The 23,803-nt window shown below is 38.4% G+C and overlaps 1 protein-coding gene across 1 annotated transcript in view; it reads left to right on the forward strand.

The window, feature by feature from the left end:
- The first annotated feature begins 582 nt into the window (after nucleotides 1–582).
- LOC137297168 (leucine-rich repeat-containing protein 74B-like) overlaps nucleotides 583–23,803 on the forward strand; it is a 614,612-nt gene continuing 591,391 nt past the window's right edge. Inside the window, exon 1 of the mRNA XM_067829182.1 lies at nucleotides 583–844. Within this exon, the coding sequence (XP_067685283.1) occupies nucleotides 583–844 (262 nt within the window). The remainder of the gene's footprint in view (nucleotides 845–23,803) is intronic.

Below are 23,803 nucleotides of genomic sequence, written 5' to 3' on the forward strand. Positions count from 1 at the left end.
AAGAAGCATTGATATCAAATACAATGGCTTGAGATTTTTTGTAATTTGCTCACATTTGAAGATAAGGCCAGTAGTGTATAACTGTGCAAAATACAGTTGAAAATTCAGGTAAATATAGAAATCAGAGGATGTCAATATGTGAACAACGGTCTTTCCATTTCACTTTACTTCTGTTTTATGTGGTACGATTTCATAAAATTTGTGATAATACCAGAATATATTCTGTTACATTGTGGAACTGAAATTAAACAATGTTTAGATATTGCACAAAATGGAAATGAAAAGCAAACACAACATTTTAGGCCTTGGTGCAACTGTATCTGAAAGATAAATTGATGAACCACCTTCACCATTTTGAGGGCCTGACTTCTAGACTATGACCATGATGACTGAAGATTATTGAAAATATGTCACTATATGACATGCAATGTACACTATATTTGTGGGCAGCTTGATCATCAAGTAATGGTGGGTTGTGTGCTGGGTTTAAGATTCAGTCTATTATAGCAGACTTATCAATCATTTATATTTTTTTCCCAGGCATTATTCTTGCAACAAATGGAGAAAGAGGACAGACCAGATATGTTTCTTCAGAAAGTTCAACGTCCACAATCTGCCCAAATTGCCAATGAATATGATTCTCATGCCTTTATCCAGACGGGTAGCACCAGTGGTCACTTCCGACCATGGACAGCACATCCTAAAGTTCGGTCAGAGGTTTCTCTGAGGAAAATACCAAGACAACACCTTCGCAAGTCTCACATGAAAGTACCAGGCAAAAGCAAAGAAACCGGCGTTGATAGTGCATCAACTTTGAATTTTCAAAGCCATGAAAACCTTCACGGTAAGACCACAATCTTGTTTCTACATCTGGAACTATACATTGCAGTTTCATTTTGGACTTTGATCTTGTACCATCAGATAGAGACATGCCTCTTCTTCGACAGAGGTGCCAATACAAGAATACAATTCATTTATGATCAGAGCCCATTTTCTGTCACTAAACTATTTCTGTACTTGTCTGTGTTGACTGGATAAACATGATCCTTTTTTCATCCCCTGCACCAATGAAGTCTGCAACCCCAGTACTTCGTCTGAGGTATTTCTCCAAAACTATTTATGATAACTTAACCAAACTTGGTAAACATGTCAGGCATGATCCCTGTATGTGCCTTTTGGGGGTTAGACTGAGATATGAATATTAAGAAGGGCAATTACATAGCAGTGATTTTACTAAGACAATACCTACGAGAAAAAACAGCAAGATGCAAAATTTGAATTGCTTGATTCACAGAGATTGGCTGAAGTGTATGATCCTATAGCTAAGCCTCAAACTGTTCATAATTAGCATTGAGGTGTTCGGTAAGATAAATATGTTGTTCACTGGTCACTCTGGGACCATGGGTTGAAGTACCCTCAATGTTTGTTTATGATCCCCTCGCTCTTTGGGTCCTTCGGACTCATGGAAGATAAACTTGGAATATTGTGGGTCCCTCAACCCATGGTCTTCTTGTGACCAGTGAACAACTTATAATATATATGCATATATAAGTGTCGAAGTTGGGGGTGTGCTTTTGATGCATAGATGTACTAGGCCTTCTTATGGGATGTTGGTGAACAGACACATAACGTCTTGATAATTTTGCCTTGAACAGTAAAATGCTGTGTATGATTTCTTTTTTCACCAAAGATGTACAGTGCATTACCGATGATGGATTCATCATCCTTCCCTAAGGGAGCAAGGGGCTTGGACAGGCAGAGTTTTGCACCTAGGAAGCACATGTGAATTCTTGGTTTTACAGGGTTCTTATTAATTTTGATAGCTGCTCAAGTATAGGGTGATTTGGTTGATTGGTTTGAGCTTGGCCACGGTCATTGACTTCTTGGCTATCACGGAAGATCTTCAAGGTCCTCTTGTGTAACCGTTGTAGATTTCAAGTTTATCTACATGGAGTATATATGTTAAAGGATGTAATGAAGATCTATTGTACAAGGTGACAGCATTTCACATTTTTTTCAACAGCATGGATGTTTAAGATAGTGTCTGTGAGCATTGTTAATGACAATGTCAAGGAATGGATGACATGACTGATTACATCACTAAGTTTTGGGGCAGGTGTTTGGGAGAGAATCAGCTATTTTAGATCAGAATAAGTACCCCCTGTAGACGTGTGTTAGTGAAGATTAAAGCTCCACTTCAACGCAACACGACATATGCTGCTAATTTACATTTTGGGGGAGATGAGCATTTCTAAGTGAAAGAACCTACGAGCAAGATGTGTACAAATCTACCATGATTTCTGAATTCAACATGCACAGTGACTCAAATGCAGGACCACAGTAGACAAAATATCTTGCCAGGTTTGAATATTTGATGCTAGCACTAGACATTTCAGACTCTACATGTAAATGTGCCTTACTTCTACACTATGCAGGGCCTGATGTAGATGACACTTTTGAAGACACGTGTAACGAGGATGATTACAATATTGCTAAAGAAAAGCTTTCTGAGTACTTCACATCTAACGTAAACACTGTGTTTGAAATTCAATCTTTTCGTATGGCAAAACAGCACGAATCTGAAAGCATTAATACATATTGTGCAAAGCATAGACAACTCTGGAAATCATGTAACTTCACCGATATTGACAAAGAAATCGCTGTTCAAATCATCATAGGATGCAATTCACAAAGGTTCCGTTGAAAAGCCGTTCGAAAAAATCTCAAACTGAAATATACGCTTAGCGCTGGAAAATCACTGGAATGAAACACAAGCAATAAATGTTGAGAAATCTGAATCAAGTATTCTGTACATATCATCAACTTGGTTCGCTGTGACAATGGTAAAGACAGATTCAGTGGTTCAAGGCGTGGCTGAAATAGATCAAGCTGTAGAAGTCAATAAAGACAAAATCATGGTAGATACTGAAATCAAAACTCAAACACAAACCAGTTTCATTCACAAAATCAAAACAACAAGCAGTGCTATTACTGTGGAGCTTCATTCCCGCGCAATGGCCGATATCCGGCAAGACGTAAAAGGTAAACCCTCTTGCATCACTTACATGCACATATTACATAACATACAATACATTTGCCATTACAGACCTTAATTTATAATGTTGAGTATTTACTCCAGACAGGAGAAATGCCAAATGGGAACCTTTGTTGAGTAACCGAAGTGGTGTTACTACTAATTATACCTGTTATAAATTCATTAATTGACCATCCAGAGAATGATGACAAATAACACGTGTAGGTTTACATCATCAAACGCGAGTTACAGCAAGGAAGATGTAATCTCTTTGTCGCATGTAGCCTGAAAACACTAATGGGCCGAAACTGTTTTGAGGGTACCAACGGAATTTCGTTACATAAGGAATACACACAGGCATTTGCTGTGTACTTGGGTAAATAGGTGAAATAAGGGGTTTTTTACGTAAGAAAATTTTCAGATTTCTCTACCAAAGGCAAAGTCATCGTTTTTTGTTTACGAATTCAAATAAATCAACTGTGTGTTTTTATTATCATAAATAATAAACCATTGTAGCTACCATAGCTACCAAAATTTACGTATGATATTTGCTATCACAGCTGAGCCAACACTCAAAACTACCTAAACATAAAGCTTTGCAATCTTCCGTACTGAAACAAATGGCTTGCTACGTGCCTGTAGACATCATATTTTCATGTAACATGATTAGATATCGAGGTTAAAACCACAGAAATAGGATCAAATTGGATCAGTAACTATACCATCCAAGCGTCCGAAAAGAACTACACTGCTGGGATATTTGGTTACGATCAGACAAGGAATACCATGGATATTTTTAAACAAATGGCATATGATGGGAATCTGGCCTCCTGACTGTTTAGGTGAAGAAATTCTGCCAATATGGACAGGGGCCCAGTTCCTTTGTCCATCGCGGTCGAAGGAGCGGGCGCTGACTAATTTGCGGTTTGGTCTCGTAATTAGACCGTTGGCGAGAAACATTATTCGCTCCACATCAGTGCCCCTTTAAGTTTATTTTCACCAACTTACAAAATCAAAATTACTTTCTACTGATAGTAACATATGTATTTTGCACAAACTATGGGGGCCGGTGGAAATCTGTGAATCATGACACCATCACCCGACCACAAGGAGCAATTGATGGCAACACAACAATTGGGCATGTCTTTATTTATGTCAAGAAATCAGCAACATGCTGATACAACTAACTGAAAATCATTCCTCATATGATGTCACTACAGGGCTCCGGTGACTGAGTTACGTAACCTGTCTGTAACAGATGGCTTTTTGGCAACTTTTAATCGCTCAGTATGAATTAACCATATGTTTTTTAAGAAGCGAGTTTAATGTTCTGCTTAAGACTAACCACAAGTCTTTCATTTGTAATGGTTAAAAAGAGTACAAACAATGTGAGTTTGTTCCTTCTTTAACGGAGATGAGACAATTGCAATAATTTGCTGGGTGAAAGATGAAGTCATCAGAAACATATACCCAAAGTTTCAATTACAAATTATGCATATTTATGTCTTAATCGTAAAACAGTTTGTTATCTGTTTCTGTTATGCATATTCCACGGGTCTTTGGGTGACATTTCCGCTTTTGACATCACATGTGACTACAGTCCAAAGACCAAGCGCTCCAGTAGTACAAGTACAAGTCATTTTTGCAAATGGTACAGCGTTTTATTCTGTTGTCTGGGGATGCACAGAATAATTGAACAATGAAAAGAGACACCATTTCATCTGTTTTCCATGTAAAAAGACAAGATTTAGGCAAGAGAAATGTTCCAATCATTCTGAGTCAGGCATGTTTACTTTCAAGACCAGTTGGCATTGGAATGCACTCACCACAGTCACTCCTAAGACTATATTGAAGCACAATGAAAACATCTCTGTGTGTCTGTGTCTGTGTCTGTGTCTGTGTCTCTGTGTGTGTGTGTGCGTGTGCGTGTGTGTGTGAGTGAGTGAGTGAGAGAGAGAGAGAGAGAGAGAGAAAACTGTAATCCCACTATTTATTTAATTCATCTGAACTGCATGTGGCATCTGTACTGTGTTTGTATGAGCGGGTAAATAGGGTGCAATAGAATGGGGTCAAAGTTTATGTGCGTGCGTGTAATACAATTATGTTTTTTATTTCTTTAAACAATCTGACTGTTGACGCAATGGAGAGGTGTTATGCAATAATGTATTATGTTCAGATACGTAACTGTGTGTGCTTGACGGTCGTTTGTGCCACTGTCTGATGGTTGTTTTGCTATGTCTAGTGACTACAGGTGTGCCATTTTCATATCATCATGGTTTTTAACCTTTTGTTATTGTTTCTCATAGGCATAAAGAGACTGCACTCTTTCCCAAGATGTGACACACTGTAATAAACAATTTTTGACTTCATCAGGATAGGAATCAATCAACTTTACTCATCAAACATAAAACATGCTTATTGCTTATTGTGATTTTAAACAAATGCCTCATAAGTGGTGTATTTTACAAGACAATTTGGTAGAACAAAACAAATCCTGTTGAATGTAAGAATAAAATGGTAACTATTGTATGGATTGTAAGATGTGAAAAACTGCCGAAAGTGTAAGTAGTTAGAAAAACTGCTTCCAGACAGCGATTAGTACTTCATGAATAATGTTTACATATCACCTTATTATATATTTGGCACCTTAACAATATAACTGAACTGATAAAACCGTTTATTTGACAGTTCTTTATATGACGAAATTATGAAAAGACAAGCATTCTTCAAAAATGTCCCTCTTAGATAAACATTCCTAATGCATTTATCTTGTAAAAGCAGTTATTCTTGTATAAATACAATTATTATAATTGTTAGCCACCATTTCAAGCTCTCTGTACTCAACAAATATCTGTGCTATGGTACCTGTATCATAGACCCTTTAGAAATAAACTCCATCTGACGAACTTACCAGTCTGTGTTCCTGAGTTTTCCAATGTTGACATCAAGTGGTCAAGATGTTAAAATTGTAAGTAATTATAGCTACCTTTGTGTTCTGTTGTCATCATCATTGAAGTGGTCAAAAGCATGTCAAACTATCTCCCTCAAAGCTAGTAAAGTAATTTGCTCCATGTATAGATTATTTTGTAATAGTAAGCATATTTATTTCACTGTTGCATGTAAAACATTTGATTGTAAAATCATTCCTGTATTACTATATGGTTCAGGAATTTGGGGGCTTGGTATTATGGATGCATAGAAAAGGTACAAACTACATACTTAAAATTATTTCAAAGTGTTTGCAAGTGTGCATCAAATAAGGCAATATTAGGCGGGTGCGTGTCATAAAGTTTTGGTTAAAAATATAAAAAATGGAATCGCACTGCCTTCCTCACCAGTGTTATTTATTCCTATAAAAACATGAAAGTGGTAAACATACATGTGTTCGAGAAGTCTATCACTAAGTTATCACAACTGTTTTTTCATATATTTGGAGGAAGATGCAGGAAGAATACAAATCTTTAAAAGCACTTTTGCACAAAGAATCTGTGATATATATTCCCAGATAGGGCATAACTTTTTAAAGAATTACTCGACTTTCAAAACAATATTACAGCCTGAAATATACCTTACAGCATTGATAACACTTTGATCCGTGCATTCTGTAAGTTATGTATTGCATTGCACTCGTTTAAAGTCCAAAATTTTGTATGAAGACAGATATTTACAGAAGACACTGGCAGAGGATCAGTGTTAATGATTACACAGAACTTCAAACATGCATTCTTTTGCGAGAGATGAGATTGCTGAGTGGATCAAGCAGACTGACGAGACAGAGAGTCCAGGTACGCTTTGATCTGTGAATGGAGAGGTATAAGAGCATCAGTTGACATGTGTGAGGGAAGCCAGTAAGCAGAAGGGGCACATGAACGAGGGTACACAAGGCGGGTAAATCTGGATATCTGTTTGGGCTGGAAAAATCTGGAAATACTATGTGTTATGTAATATTGCTCTTGCCAGGGATATGTACTGCACAAATAGTGAAATTATAGGCCAATGAGAGGTATGAGAGGTCCCTTAAAATAATCTGAGCATCAACACTTGGGGTACTGCCTTTGTTGATGATAGAAGCCATGGTTGTGGTGTCAGTGGCAAGCATAATCCGTCTTCCCCTCCATATGTCACCCAACAGGAGGGCAGCTCCTCGTACTGTTGCCAGTTCTTTAAAGGGGCACTGATACAGAGCAATTTCCGTGGACTGGTGGTTTCTTTTGTTATTGTTTTTCTCAAGAGAGTACCTGGATGATATCCCAGAATTCATGACTGGTTCGTGATGTCTTCTGCGCCTCCCTTGATAGTTTATGTGTAGACTGATCAACAAAGATGAAGTCATTTTACTTTGTTATTGTGAAAACAAATCAAACACCTTGAAGTTTACTCATCTGCCAGTGATATAAAAAACGTTAGGACTGAAAAATAACAAAGTCAGTGAAGGTCTTTATATTTAGTCCCTTGTCACATTTGTATGCATTTTGAAAGTTAATAAAAAAAAACATACTGTCTGCTTATACTTACAGTGAATTTCTAAAATGATTTTAATATCTAAACATTGTATAGATTGCCAACGTGAATCATATTTCACACACACCCTATTCACAACCTAGTGCATGTTTTCTGTAATACAGATTCTGCCAATAATGAGCAACAATCAATCAATCAAGGCAGTGGCGGTTAATTCTTTGTAGGTAGGATGTTGTTTTTACACTCGTACTTTATGACAGGGTGTATTCAGTATACATAAGGTAAATCTACTCTCATAAACACTGCCTTTTTGACAAATCCGCTGTGGAAGTAATTAATCAATCAGTGTGTTATTGGTTAATCCTTTGATCAATGTTTGTTTTTGTAACTCAGCTGATAAACCCTCTTGCATCACTTACATGCACATTTTACATAACACCTATGTCGAGTAATTTTAGTGGTGTTACCACTATTTTTATCCGTTATAAATTCATTAACTGACCATCAAGTGAATGATGACAAATAACGTGTAGGTTTATACCATCAAACGCGAGTTACAGCAAGGAAGATGTAATCTCTGTGTCGCATGCAGTCTGAAAACACTTATGAGCCGAAACTGTTTTGAGGATAACAACGGAACTTCCTTGTTACATAAGAAATGCACATAGGGGTATAATCTGTTTTTTTATGTAAGAAAATTTTCAGATTTCTCTACCAATGGCAAAGTCGTTGTTATTAGTTTACGAATTCAGATAAATCAACTGTGTGTTTTTTATTATCACAGGTAGTAAACCAGGGTCATAGCTACCAAAATTTACGTATGATGTGTGCTATGACAGCTGGACGAACACTCAAGACTATCTAAATATAAAACTTTACAATCTTTCAGACTTATATGAAACAAATTACTTGCTACGTGTATGTAATCATATTTTCAGATGACATGATTAAATATCGAGTTAAAAAACACAGAAATGGGATCAAATTGGATCAGTCACTATACCATCCAGGCATCAGAAAAAAAACAACACTGATGGGATATTTTGTTACAAATAAGGAATACCATGGATATTTTTAAATAACGACATGTGATGGGCATCCGGCCTTCTCACTTTTAAGGGTGAAGAAATTCTGCTAATGTGGACAGGAGCCCAGTCCCTATGTCCGTCACTGTCGAGGGAGCGGGTGCTGACCAATTTGCTGCTTGGTTTCGTAATTAGACGGTTGGTGAGAAACATTATTCGCTCCGCATCAGTGCCCCTATAATGTTGATGTGTGAGTTGTGGAGACAATGATCACAGATCCATGAGCAGTACAGCCAGTCCTCTTAGCAGAAAGCTCCACCAGCATAAGTACTTGCATCTGTACTGACATAGATCACAGGCCTGTTATCCCATATTAGTTGAGTTCCGTTCCCTGTCTTTAGGTACACAACAAACCACTTGAGGTTATGCTTCACTGAACAGAGGAGAGCTTTGTGTCTCTTTTGCAGAAGGCTTGGTGAAAGTTCAAAGATTCCCTGAGTGTGAAGGTGACCCCAAGGAATCACGTTGGCAGCCCACATAAGCTTCTCTGCAAGCTTTCAAGCTGGCTGCGGGAGGCACATTTCCACATCAGAAAATGCTTAAGGACAGACGTTAGTTCATCTACATTCTTTTCTTCAGGGCTCAGGATACCAGCTACAGAATCAATCACCATTCCTAAAAATGTCAGCTTTTGACAAGTATCAGTCACCTTCTGCCAGTTAATGCAGAACCCTAAGTGGCGCAGTAGGGTCAAAAGGCAGTTGTACACATCTTGACAAGAGTCCTTGTCTGGTCCCATGATCAGAAAGTCGTCAAGGTAAACAACCAGGGCTGTGAAGCCTTTGCGAAGCAATCACTCGCCTGACTGCATGAGTTAGTCTATGAAAGATGTGAGGACTTTTTCTCGCTCCAAAGGGCAACCGTGTATTGACCATGTAGGTATAGTTGTCACTGCCCTGAAATTGCCATTTGAGACAGGTAGTACAATGATTAGATGAATTTATTCTTACACATCTGTAGGCTGATTTAAGATTCACCTTAGCTATGTACCAGCTTGGGCCCTTTAGATTAAGGGCATCAGTTATGGTTTGAAATGTAACCTTTCTTTTGTGGCAAAGTTGTTGACACCACTGTCATCAGGTTGGCTCAGGTTGTGAATCAGATGTAAGAGGGGATGTCAATAAGTTTTGAACCTTGAGCAGTTTTCATACCCAGGTGTCACAGCCTATGGTACAATATTGAACCTTGGGGTGTAGCTGATGTGATATATAAGTTTTTGTATTCTACTCTCAGAAGTTATTGAACAGCTCACATTGACAGAAAGAGACCCCCCTCACGGCAGTGAAAATGGATAAAATTGAGTATACAGCAGTATTTAAGTTTTTAGTTCTTGAAGGAAACTCGGCGAAGAACATTGAAGAAAGGCTTTCAGCAGTTTATGGGAAGTCGTCCCCTTCATCTGCTACCATCAAACGATGGGTCAATGAATTTAAGCATGGTAGAGAAGATGACCCATGGTCGCCCAACAACAAGCATTAGTCAGGAAAACATTGACAGAGTGCATAGACTTGTGCTGGAAAATCGTCAAATCACACTCCACGAGTTAGAGGAGACCACAGGCATTTCACATGGATCCATCGAGACAATTCTTCATGAACATCTCATCATGTCTAAGGTGTGCGCAAGATAGGTGCCAAGAATGCTTACAGATGAAATGAAGCAAACAAGGATCACCATAAGCAACTCCATGCTAACCAGATACAACAAGAATCCAGAAGATTTCCACTTTAGGCTAGCAACCTGTGATGAAACCTGGATCCACCACTATGATCCTGAGAGCAAACAAGAATCCATGGAATGGAAACATGTCACTTTTCCCAGGACCAAAAAGTTCAAAGCCTCCAGATCAGTGCAGAAGGTAATGGCGACAGTCTTCTGGGATAGCAAAGGCGTCATCCCCATAGATTACTTAATAAAAGGAAGAACAGTGAATGGGGAATATTATGCTAACTTGTTGAGGCAAGTGTGACAAGCACCGGGGGAAGATCAGACGTGGTATTCTTCAACATCAAGACAATGCTCCAGTACTCACCTCTCGCGTTGCAGCCGCTGCTGTCCAGGAATGCGGGTACGAAATCTTGCTGCATCCCGCCTACTCTCCAGACCTGGCACCAAGTGATTACCATCTGTTCCCAAATCTCAAGAAACACTTGCGTGGTTGTAGATTTCAGGATGATAATGAGGTTATTGCTGCTACTGAGGCTTGGTTTGAGGACCAAAATGGTGCCTTCTACAGAGATGGCATCAGCGCCTGGCAGAAAAGTTGGAACAAGTGTCTTGACTCACAAGGGGACTATGTTGAAATATAAATGTGGTTCATACCAATATTTTGTGTTTTTCTATTCAAGGCTCAGAACTTATTGACATCCCCTCGTATATCCCCGTTAGGCTTGGTTATGGCACTGAGAGCACTGACGACAGTCATTTTATCCATTACCACTTATATATAGTTACCGCTAAATATTTCCTCTTTGATCTGGGCCTCTACCTTCCTGGTGTTATCACTAGTTCATGTGTAATTGTGGACTTCCACAGTCTGCAGGAATGACAGTTTGTCTTTATCAGTTATATGGAAGCCATTTTTTATGTCATCTGACTTAAAGTCTCAATCCTTATCATTGTTTTGGGCAGTTTCCCACTATTGTAGCTTTGTGGACATAGAAGACGTGGGAACATTACTTGGTTAGAGTCAATATTGTGGGGGCGGCACCCATGGACCCCTATATGCATTTGGTGATTAATGCCTTGGGTTGGATGGGTGTGTGGTGGCACAGCTCATTGGGATGAGCTATCCAGTATACCTGGTCTCTTGTGGTTCGGGGCATAATGGCATGTTGATAGCAGATCATGCAGATGTGTGCAAACCTACATGATCTCATATTACAGATATATCGGCTGTTGAACTGCCCACAAAACGGATGGCTGTGGTTGGGTCATATCGCTGCATCTTTTGGTCACCTCCAGTTTGGAATGGTCGTATACCATGGACGACCACACTGTTGGGTCGTTAGATCGGAATTGCACATACATGCGATGGTTGTTGTCATAGTCCCAGTCATAGCCCCTCTCTGCCTGGTCTTTGCGGTACATTGTGTCAAGCAACAACACTCTCTGCTATGTATATGTCTTTTCTGCAGTCAAGGGGCATTCCATCCTTGTCAACCATATCTTTATAGAGACCGGCCTCCATATAGTGACTCATGGTAACTTGATCCCAGTCCAGTTTCTTCTCAGACATGGGGACTTTTCATGCCTCAATGTCAATATCCAGTTCCCCAAATGAAATGCTCTGCCTGCTACTTGGATTCCATCTTTGTAAAGAGGTATGCATCCAGATATCCAGATGCATCGCTGATATCCCTAAATGGATGTTTTGACTTTCTTGACTGTGACGTGGATGGAGTCGGCATGGAATCACATCCCTACAGTTCCATGAAATGATTGGCAGTTATGTTGTCAGTTCCTGTAAGTCCAGGTAGCTGTGGAACCATGCTGGGACCTGGCTGGGGTTCTTTCTCACACTTGTGGCTTTGTGCAGAGAGATCATTTGTTTCTTCCTTTAATTCCTGGACACCTTGTTTCAGAAACAACTCTTGGCCTTCACAAAGATATTCAAAAACATTTGTCTATGAAAGTGTCTGATAAACACTCCACAGACCAGAGAGATATGAATCTCGGAGAAGCCGTGGCTATTACAGTGGCAGGCAGAAGTTTGTTGTTTTCAATCCATTTTGAAAATTTGGGATCATTGTCACAAGTTGAATTAACCTCTGGATCCATTTGTCTTCTTTGAGCCTTACCCTTAGAGTTCTGTTTCCTACTTGACATTGAATGAAACCTTATTTACTGTACACACAGACAATGACGGTGTCTGCACTGGACTAAACTGAATGCACACTAACAACAGAAACAAAGGCAGGAGGCACATAGGCTGAGAACATATATGGTAGCTATAGCAAAGTAGAGAATGCTAGGAGCTGATTGGATGGGGCCATAAGACCATCCCCCAAGGGTAATTGCAAGGGCCTTTGGGGCAATAAGTATCCCCCTAGAGTAAACTGCAACTCAGACTCAGACTCAGCTAAGGGGGATGACCAATAGAGGCCATAAATGTCATGAACAGTAATTAATGGAAGTGACAAAGAGGAACAAGGTAGCTGACAAGACACTGTATGCTGTGGTAGTGATAAAGATTAAGAATGCAGATTAAATAATAACAAATAAGTCTTGGTTACATAGTTTGGGTTTTTTAGAGATATTTGGACAATTCAATCTTTCTTCACCAAACTTGACACATAGATAGGTCTGGTGGTATAGTGGTGCCTTTTGCTAGGTTTGGATTTCTGAAAAAAATAATTTTTGTCTTTCCATGGCAACAAGTTCGACCTTGACTGAATTTGGTGGTAGCATTCTTTTTTTTTTACAGAACTGTAAAAACTTAAATAGTCCCCTCTCTTGACATACTGTAATCATAATAGACTGATCCAGTCTATCAATCATAACTGGCGCATGCATCAATTTCGGCTATCAGCAGTCCGGATGTGCTTTGTGGATTTGTCAGACTTATTTCTGGGGTCAAATGATGCCTCTTAAGTGATGTGCTTTGAATTATGTCATTCACACTTACTATATCTATTGCATATTGCTGTGATTTGATGTGTATCTTCAACAAAACCAATACGGTTGAGACAAAACAAATTGAGGCTGATCAAGAAATGCAATAGGCCTCGCAATGTCAACACCATGCTTCATGAAACCTATGCCTGCTCGAAGGCAAGAATTTGCACAAATTTCCAAACTTTGCACATGTGCAAAATCATGATCAATTAGATAACAACATACAGCAGTTCTAAGACTTCGCAAATGCAATAAACATGGACTGTTCTTGTAACTGCAATACTGATTTTGCTTAACGTTTTTAGTCAATACTGGGCATTGAGTTGGTAGAACATAAACCTGAAATTATTCTGATGGCAATCTGATTTCGGTAAGTGTCTGCCAAAATAGCAAAATATTAAGCAACAATGTGGTGGATATTGTTGCTTTCGCTTGTAGATATTCTTAAATTTGTCAAACATTTTAGAATGTTTTCACGTTTAAAATGCACAATCTGGAGGCCTATGCTGCAGTACATTATCTGTAATTTAGTGCAAAATATTTGAGGAATAACAACACATTTTTTATTCAAACAGACATTGTCAGCAGATGCCCATCATGCAATATCCAAAATGTCAAAATTATTTCAAACAAGTGTCTATAAAACCATGACAAATATTTAGGAAATTCTATAAAGACATGGGCCTTGTTGAACTGAATTATCGTACTCTGTGTGGATCGAGACGAAAACTATGCCAGAAGAATAGTGACTTTCTGGAATATTGGATAGAATGACATAAATGTATTTCTTAACTAAAAGAACATTATTTGTTTTGAATTTTTGTTGCAACATAATTTTTTTACATGTATGGGATATACACTGGTGTATTATAAGAATAATACAGTAGTAAGACTCGTGAATACATGCTAACCGTGACATGAAATTAACACCGCTACTGATTAACACCTGTCTCGCTACTGTGTAACACCTGTCTCACTACTGTTTTACACCTGTCTCAATACTGTTAAACAGATTTCAGTTGTAGTAAAAAATGTCCGTCCAAGTTAGGAAAACATGGGCAAATAATTCATTCTCAGGCAAGGAAGACAGCATACCATGTTATGTATATGGACAAAAATTGTGCAACCAAAGCAGATTCTCTTTTACAAAGTAGCCTTGCTACTGGACTCGCAACAGCAACTTTAAAGCGCATTAAGGCAGAAGGTGGTAGGAGTGAGAGTGGACCAACATTTATCAGTCCCACCAAGTTGCGCAAAACCAAAACTTGTAGTTACAAACTTGATGATTTCGACCGGTGTGCAGTCCTTCAATTTGTACAAAGTTTATATGGCGTAAAAAAACACCCACTCTGGATACGATATATGATATGGCAAAGTTGAACTAGAAGGTTTCCAAGGAAAGTTTTTGAAAAAATCTCAAAGACTTGGGGTTTAGGTGGCGAAAAATGCAGTCAAACAGTAAACTTTTAATGGAACGTAAAGACATTGTTTCCAAGCGTTTGCAATACTTGCGTGTAATAAAGAAATACAGAGAAGAAAATCGAACAGTCATCCTTATCTATGAAACATGGTTGCATGTACACCACATTGTCCCAAAGTGTTGGCAACTTGATGGTGAAGTCGTAATAAATGAGGTTCGACCTCCGTCTGGCACCGGACCTCGGCTTATTATGGTTCATGCAGGGGGTGAAAACGGTTTTGTTCCAAATGCTTTGCTTGTTTTTGATTCCAAACTCAAATCAGCAGACTATCATGACGAGATGAACTTTGATAAATGGCTCCAGGAAAAGTTGATTCTGTCATCGTTATGGATAATGCACCATATCATAGCAAGCAAGTGGACACATGTCCGACAACCGCCAACAGAAAAGATGAAATAAAAGCGTGGTTACAAAGGCACAGTATCTCATTTGATGCTTAAAGCCGAACTATTATTTCTTGCAAATTCCAACAAATTGGGCCCTGTCTACAGAGTAGACATGATGTTGAAGCAACATGGTCATGATGTACTACGTCTCCCTCCATACCACGCAGAACTAAGCCCAATTGAGTTAATTTGGGCAAATGTGAAAAATTATGTCACTTCACAAAACTTGCAGTTCACAAAAGGTTCCTTAAGAGTTGCCATACATGAAAGGATGTCTGCAATCGGTGCAAAAGAATAGTCGGAATGTTGTAAACATGTTAAAACAATTGAAGATGGTTACTGGCAACGCAAAATCGAAGTAGGAAGGGAAATTGACAGACTAGTGATTGACTTAGGACTTGCAAGTGATTAAGATACCAAGACCGATTCAGAGAGTGATAATTAAACCATAATTCAGTAAGTCCTCCTAATTTTCCAGCATTGTTGTGTCTTGTATAAAAATTGACACATACTATATCAGGTTTTTACTGTTCCCATACTTTGTCATAAAAAAAGAGTAATCTTTGGTGAGTTGTCTGTATTTTATATTTTTTTAGTCACTGATAAATCTACTGAGTCTGGTACTGAGTAATCCCCAAACCGACAAATTTTGTACAAAGATATTTCTCACTGACTTATCAATGTCAAAAGGTATTTTCAGTTTTCTGTACACCATTTTGGTGACCATAATAACAATATGACAGAAATATGGAAATATTGTTTGAATACTAACCATTTCTCTGGAACAGGTTATAAATTTCCAAGACTTGTATTCCCGGTCGATCACCAGCGGAATCATGGATGAAAATCAGCCCGTACAGAGAAATAGGAACAAAATTATGGGATAAAAATATTTCCCCCTTGCTACTCTGATTTAGCCACCACCATTCAGTAACAGATAACTTTTAACATATTAAAAAGTTAAATGAAACACAATTAACTATATGTAGTTATTATCTATTTAATATTTACTTTACCCATTAAAACAACACTGCATATTCCTTCGAATGATAAGACTGCAATTTCAGGCATAAGATACTGATATTCCAAGCTAACCTTTAGTTAATACGAAGACAAGCAGATGATTGGGGCATTGACAAGCATTTTAGATATTCAACAATTTTGTTTAAAAAAACAACAGGAAAATGTCATTTGCTTCGTGAAATGGATCGGTGGTCCTAAACATATTTGCTCAGTATATTGTGTTGATTCAATTTGTTGGGATTGTACCTATTCCCAAATCGAGTGTGCTATAACAATTCATGCATGAAACGCACGTCGAAAATGAACTTCTCGATATTTACCAGACAACCTGTCTCCCTCTTGTTTCAAGTGGATCGTACTGTGGGACGTTCCCAAGTATGCAAATTGGGGTCATTTGTCAGGTGGTTGATCATCTTATATGTGTCTACCAGTAGGTTGACACATGTCATCGGTTCCCAGTTGCACAGATCGATGCTCATGCTGTTGATCACTGGATTGTCTGGCCCAGACTTGATTATTTACAGACTACCGCCATATAGTGTTGCATAAATCTGAACTCACTCACTAATACAGTAATAAAAACCGCCATTATAATGAAATCATTTAAAAATATAGCAAGGTATGTGTTTTAAGAATCCTATATCCTTTAATGTATGTAGAAAGGTCATAAAATGAACAATAAACTATTCAGTTATAAATAGCTATTCTTACTTGACCGACTGACTGACATAAAACATTCATGTGGTTTGAAAGCAGAGTTAGGCGTGAGTGAGTTAATATTTAACGTCACATCGGCAATATCTCAGCCATATCGTGACGAGAATGTTAAATACTGAAATGAAATATATGGATACTATAAAAAACCTGTCAACGACGGACAGTAAAACAACTAGAATATCACAACTGGGATTAAAACTAGTGTGGAATGTTAAAACTAATATCACTATTCGGACAATACAACATAAAATCAGGCTATAGATTGCCAACAACTGAAGGTAGATCACCATACTAGGGGCCATGGGGACTTACAGTACCTTTGCTGCCTGCATGGACCCTAGTTGGATTTACATCATCCCCTCAGCCGTCAGCAATTTAGTCACATCTAGCCAAAAATTAAAAATACACATATACTACGATTAAGAACAGTGGAAAGTTTAAATTTACTGTGAATGCTTTTGGACTTACGTACCCTCTCAGGGGGACAATAATTTTACAATACTTCAACCCCCTTCGAGGGTACAGCCACCAACAATTCAAGTTACTAATCCAAACTTCCAATAATTAAAATACATCTATTTACACAACATAACATTCAAAATTCAACCAAAAAATCAATTTCTTTTAAAAAACCAATAATTAAATATGAATTAACGCTAGTAAAAAGATCCTTCATTGTTTTAACTGTAAAATATTTATCCCTTGTGATGGAGAATTCAACACAGTCAAGCAGGATATGCTTGACCGTGGTTCTCTCATCACAAGGGATACAAAACGGAGGATCCTCACCTTTCAAAAGGTGCACATGAGTATATCTAGTATGGCCAATACGACATCGTCTTAAAATAACCTCTTCAAATCTGGACTGACAACCCAAGTAAGTGTAACCTATATACGGTTTTATTTCATGTAATTTATTTATACCTACTTGGGTGTCCCACTTCTTCTGCATCAGATCACGGATGTAAGTTCTAATGCTAGCTTTAAAATCAGAGTATGGAATAAGAAGTGGTGTCACAGATTTGTTGAGTGCTGCCTTGGCAGCAAGATCGGCCATTGCGTTACCGGAAATACCTACGTGGCCGGGTAACCAACAAAAGACGATGTCGTATTGGCCAGTGGCAAGATTATTATACAATTCAATAATTTCTATTAAAAGTGGATGTTTAGAAGAGATATTTTGAACAGCCTGAAGGCAAGAAAGAGAGTCGGAATAGATTATATATTGTGTACGTTTAGGGTGTCTTTGAATATATTTGAGAGCTGTTAATATGGTGTTAGCTTCTGCTGTAAAAATAGAACTATTATCTGGTAATCTAGAAGATATTGTTCTGGATCCAGTGACAGTGGCACAAGCGACTGCGCCACCGTCCTTGGACCCATCTGTAAATAAGGATTTATAATTGCTATATTTATGTTTCAATTGATTATATTCTTGTTTATACTGTAATTCATTCGTTTCTGATTTTTAAGTGATGTTAATGTTAGGTCAACATGTGGCCTAACCAACTGCCAAGGAGGAGAAGAAAGAAGACGGGAAGCAGCTATATGGTTCAGCTCAATGCTGGAAGCAGCAAGAAATGGCTTAATTCTGAGCCCAAGAGGCGGAACAAGGGAAGACTTTTTGTTGTACAAATCCTCATAGAGAGGATTAAAAACACAATTAAATGCGGGGTTAGACTCATTAGAAGCTAATTTTGTAATGTATTGTAAAGATAGTTTGATACGACGTAAGTTGAGAGAAGGCTCATCAGCTTCGACGTATAGACTGTCAATAGGAGAGGTTCTAAAAGAACCAAGACAAAGTCTTAGGCCTTGGTGGTGAACAGGATCAAGTAGTTTTAGGTTGCTTTGACAAGCGCCACCATATACGATGGAGCCGTAAGCAAGTTTAGATCGGATCAGTGATCTATATGAGTGAAGAAGGGTTGATTTGAAGATTGATCCCCTCCCCATTTTGAATTTGAAACAACCTTTAATAAATCGAGTGCCTTCAGGCATTTGGCTTTAAGGGATTTAATATGTGGCAAAAAGGTCAAATGTGAGTCGAAAATAAGTCCCAAGAACTTGGCCTCCTTGACGACTTTGATGGGGGTACCACTGAGAAATAACTCTGGTTCTTTATGGGGTTTGTATTTACGACAGAAGTGTATACAATTGGTTTTTGATTTAGAAAATTTAAAACCGTTTTCAAGACACCATTTATCAATTTTGTTTAAACACAGCTGCAGTTGCCGTTCAATAGTATGCATATTCTTACCGCGGCAAGAAATATTAAAATCATCCACAAATAAATATCCATCGATTAAATCGTTTAAAACTTTAGATAAACTGTTGATCTTGACGCTAAAAAGAGTAACTGACAAAATACTGCCTTGTGGAACACCCTGATCCTGATTATAATGATCAGACAGGGTAGAACCCACGCGGACTTGAAATTGTCTGTTATTTAAAAATTTAGCAATGAATTCAGGCAAACGACCTCGCAAACCGAAATCATGTAAATCTCTCAGTATGCCATATTTCCAGGTTGTGTCATATGCCTTCTCAAGATCAAAAAAGATAGACACAGCATGTTGTTTATTAATGAGTGCGTTTTTCACAAATGATTCCAGTCGCACTAAGTGATTGACAGTACTTCTGTTTTTACGGAAACCACATTGTATATCTGTGATAAGATTATTTGTTTCCAAGTACCAAACAAGTCGATTATTTATCATGCGTTCCATGGTCTTGCAAACACAGCTAGTTAGTGAAATAGGTCGATAATTGGACGGATCCGTATGATCACGTCCAGGTTTAGGTATTGGTACTACTATGGCGTCACGCCATGAAGGAGGAAAGTTACCCGATGTCCAAATATCATCAAAAATATTGAGAAGAGTTTCAAGGCAGGATTCCGGTAAGTGCTTCAGGAGTTGATAATGTATGTTATCAGCTCCAGTAGCAGTGTCATGAGCTTGATCAAGAGCAGTATGGAGTTCATGAATAGAAAACGTTTCATTATAATCTTCCCCATTATCAGAATTGAAATTAATACTTTTCTTTTCTTCTTGTTTTTGATATTGCTGAAATTTTGGTACATAATTTGAAGAGGAAGAGTGTTTAGAAAGGGTTTCACCCAGTTTATTAGCAATATCTGATTTATCAGTAAGTAATTGATCTCCATGTTTAAGATGATGGACAGTAGATTTAGTACCTTTACCTTTGATTTTCTGGACCATGTTCCATACCTTGGACATGGGTGTCCGAGAATTTATTTTGGATACATAATTTTGCCAAGATTGGCGTTTGTTTTGTTTGAAAGTACGCCGTGCTTTAGCATTTAAAATTTTAAATTTATTTAAATTATGCACCATAGGATGGCGACGGAAATAATGTTCTGCCTTTTTCCTTGCCTTCCTAGCTTGTTTGCACTCATCGTTGAACCATGGTTTTCTTATGTGTGGAACTACAGAGGACTTTGGTATACACTCATCAGCTATGGAATTCAGTTCATCAGAAAAAGATTTAATAGCATCAGGAACGTCAATAAAACGTTCTGGTTTTAGTTTTTCAGCACACAGTGTTTCATATAAAGTCCAGTTAGCCTTTTTAAAGTTCCATCTTGATGATGGAGGAACATCAGATGGAGTTACAGCTTTTAATATAGTAGGAAAATGGTCACTTCCACAGAGGTCATCGTGGACTGACCATTCGAATTCATTTAGTAGTTCTGAATTTGTCAATGACAAGTCGAGAGCAGAATAAGTCCCTGTACCAGGGTGTAAATATGTGTTGGAACCATCATTATAAATACATAAATCATTGTCAGAACAAAAGTCCTCCAACAATTTACCTCTAGTGTTTGTATTTACACTACCCCAGAGTGGGTTGTGCCCATTTAAATCTCCCATTATAATACAGGGCTTCGGGAGCTGATCATATAGAGCTTGAAGATCGGTTTTGGCAAAAGCCGAAGATGGTGAAATTTAAAGAGAGCATAGCGTAAACGCTACATGTAACGTAATTCTCACTGCAACAGCCTGCATATTAGTATTAAGTGAAACAGGGCTTTGAATAACGTTTTGTTTTCACCCGGAGGTGAAAAACAATGATATGCATTAAAGTGACGAAGGTCAAATGTATCTGTTTGTTTTAAATATGTCTCCTGGAGACAAATCGCTGAAGGTGTAAAATCTTGGACTAATAGCTGTAATTCATGTAAATTTGTCCTCAATCCTCTGCAGTTCCACTGTACAATATTATTGGAATAAACTATCTTTTGGGTGGATTTATTGGGGATCTACCCCGCACTCTTTTGGAGGGCGACAAGCTATGTGCCCTAGAATGGACGTTTTCAGAAACGTCCATATCTTCAAGAGACCCATATTTATTGTACAATTGAATTTTATTTTGTGACCCCTTAGGAGCTCTGCTACTGTGTTGTTTTAAAGCATCAGGTCTTGGCTTCGGTTTTCTTTTCACCGTTTGATCAGATGTTGATTGAGACCTTGAATGTGACTGAGATGATGATGATTTGTGATCAGAAGACGACTTTGAGGTACTAGGGAGTGGTTCCTCAGTCTGTGATGATATAGCAGGGTACAAAAGCTGTGGAGAATCGCTGTTGACCCAAGTCAAGGTAGTTTGGCAGCCTGTGGATGATTTTGTTATTTTGGAGCGTGACTCCAATGTTGTTTTTGCCACCGCAGCATAACTTTCTGGCCTCAGAAAAAGAGATATTTTGAGTGAATTTGATTTTATTTATTTCCATTTGTTCTTTCCAAACAGGACATTGTTTAGAAAATGAGGAATGGTCGCCTGAGCAGTTGGTGCATTTTTTGAAGTCACTAGTACAATCTTCTGTTGTGTGTGTCTTCTCACCACAGTGGGCACACACAACGGACAATGTACAAGTACTTACACCATGGCCGTACTTCTGACATTTAAAACATCTCAGCGGGTTCGGAATGTACACGTCAACCTTGATGTTGCAGTAACCAGCCTTCAATGATTTTGGAGCTGTCGGAGATGAAAAGGAGAACAGGTAAGTATTGGTTGGAACACTTTCATTGTTCTTACGGACTGAAAAGCGTTTGACGTTGAGCACACCTTGATCTTTCATTTCAGTCATGATGTCAAGTTCTGTCATGTCAGAAAACAACCGATCACGATCTCTGATGATCCCTTTGCTCGTGTTTAACGTCTTATGAGCAGATACAGTAACTGGAATTCCAACAAACGATTCTATGCTCATCAAATTGAGTGACTGCTGCCGTTTCCCACACTCAACCTGCAGTGCACCTGAACGTAGCCGTTTAATACTCTTAACTTCCCCGGCAATACCTTGAATACCTTTGGCAACTGCGAACGGGTTCAATTTTAGAGGCATTTTATCAGCAGATTCAATAACAAGAAAGCGTGGCCAAAACTCAATTGATCTGGACGGTCGAAGGTCATTATCATCAACATCATTTTCAAGAGGACGTTTGGTCTTTTTTGTGGGGATTTCATAAGCCATATTTAGTGTTGAGATTTCATCATCCGAGCTCCCCACCCACCACGGAGTATCACAAGGACAATGCTAAAAACAAGCGGATCTCCAGCTTGCTGCACCAAGGATACCCGGATGATATACTCCTGCAGAAAAATTAAAAGATTAATAGTTCCACCAGATTGGCCCATGAGCCACCACCTTCTGGCATAGGACTCTAGGCAAATTTCAGAACAACATATGTCAAAATCAAAAATGTTTTAGATAATATAGCCAAGTCCAAAGTTATAACAATTCTAAATGATATGTGTGCATTGAAAAATATAACAATACTCCATGCACAGGGCTTGGCATGACCAGCCGATTGGTCGAACCGGGCCCATTCGACCACCCGTCTAGGCGAAGTCAGGGCCAAAGTGGTGTATTGAGCAACAGGAGCATGATTGCAGGCCCCTATTGCCCTCAACCACCAGGATCCCCTCCTCCGCCGACACAGGGCCGCAACCCACGGCAAACGGGTTGGTAGACCAAATATCCCCCCGGGTCCACTACGGGAGTGTTGGCGAGCTCTTGGCGTTACCCAGCACCCACCACGGGTGCCGCAGAGCTAGGCATTCAAAAGCTATATACATATCATGGCAGAGCAATCACTTGGTACTGACTTAGTTTCTTGGCACCTGATTTCCTGCTTTAAGATATTTCTTCTTTTTATTCTTGAACAAACACTTACCAAATAATCATTCTGAAAGTATAACACAAGAGAAAAGTTATTTCAATATCTAAAGAATTTGAAAAAACAAATGGTGCCCTGGTCCCACCCTGGTACAGCATTATTCAGTCTTGGAAAATAATAATTTACAAAATTCTCAGTTGACAATTCATGTCAATGGATTAAATATTGAAACATATATTTAACCCAAATTTGATGTGATACTTTTTAGAAATCACAACCTTTTGAGGAGATGACAAGTGTTTGAAGACTGCGCCAAAGAAGTGTTTATCATGATGTTGTTTCTTGGACAAATTGTTTAAGGTTTGTTTATTAATAATTGGAAAATGACCTCCTTATTGAACTGCACACTGGTTTGTAGGTGAAAGCTTTAGGGCATTTTCATGTGTGTTTCCTAAACTTTTGTTGTGACTTTTAGCACATTTTTAAAAAACTGTAATATATTTTTGATGACACTAGTAAGTATCTCAGAATTAATGTTTTGTCCTCCAGGGATATGGTCTCAAATAAAATATTACAGAGATTACCATTGTTTAAACAGAAATAATGTTCATATGTAATTTTATTGACAAAATGCTTTGAACTTAGTAAATATTCTTTCTACCTAGGTTCATTAGTAATTTGCAGTTAAATATCTCTGAAGAAAAAGAAGTTCATTTTATTTAGTGTACTTCAATTTCAAACCTGTATCCATACTGTATCTTGGATCTTCTTTGTGATATGGTGGTGTGACATACCAGTACATTAATGCTGGTAGTTCATGAAGTCCAGAATTATGAAAGTTTGCAAATTA

The sequence above is a fragment of the Haliotis asinina genome, chromosome 9, assembly GCF_037392515.1.
Source record: "Haliotis asinina isolate JCU_RB_2024 chromosome 9, JCU_Hal_asi_v2, whole genome shotgun sequence".
NCBI classification, from domain to species: domain Eukaryota; kingdom Metazoa; phylum Mollusca; class Gastropoda; order Lepetellida; family Haliotidae; genus Haliotis; species Haliotis asinina.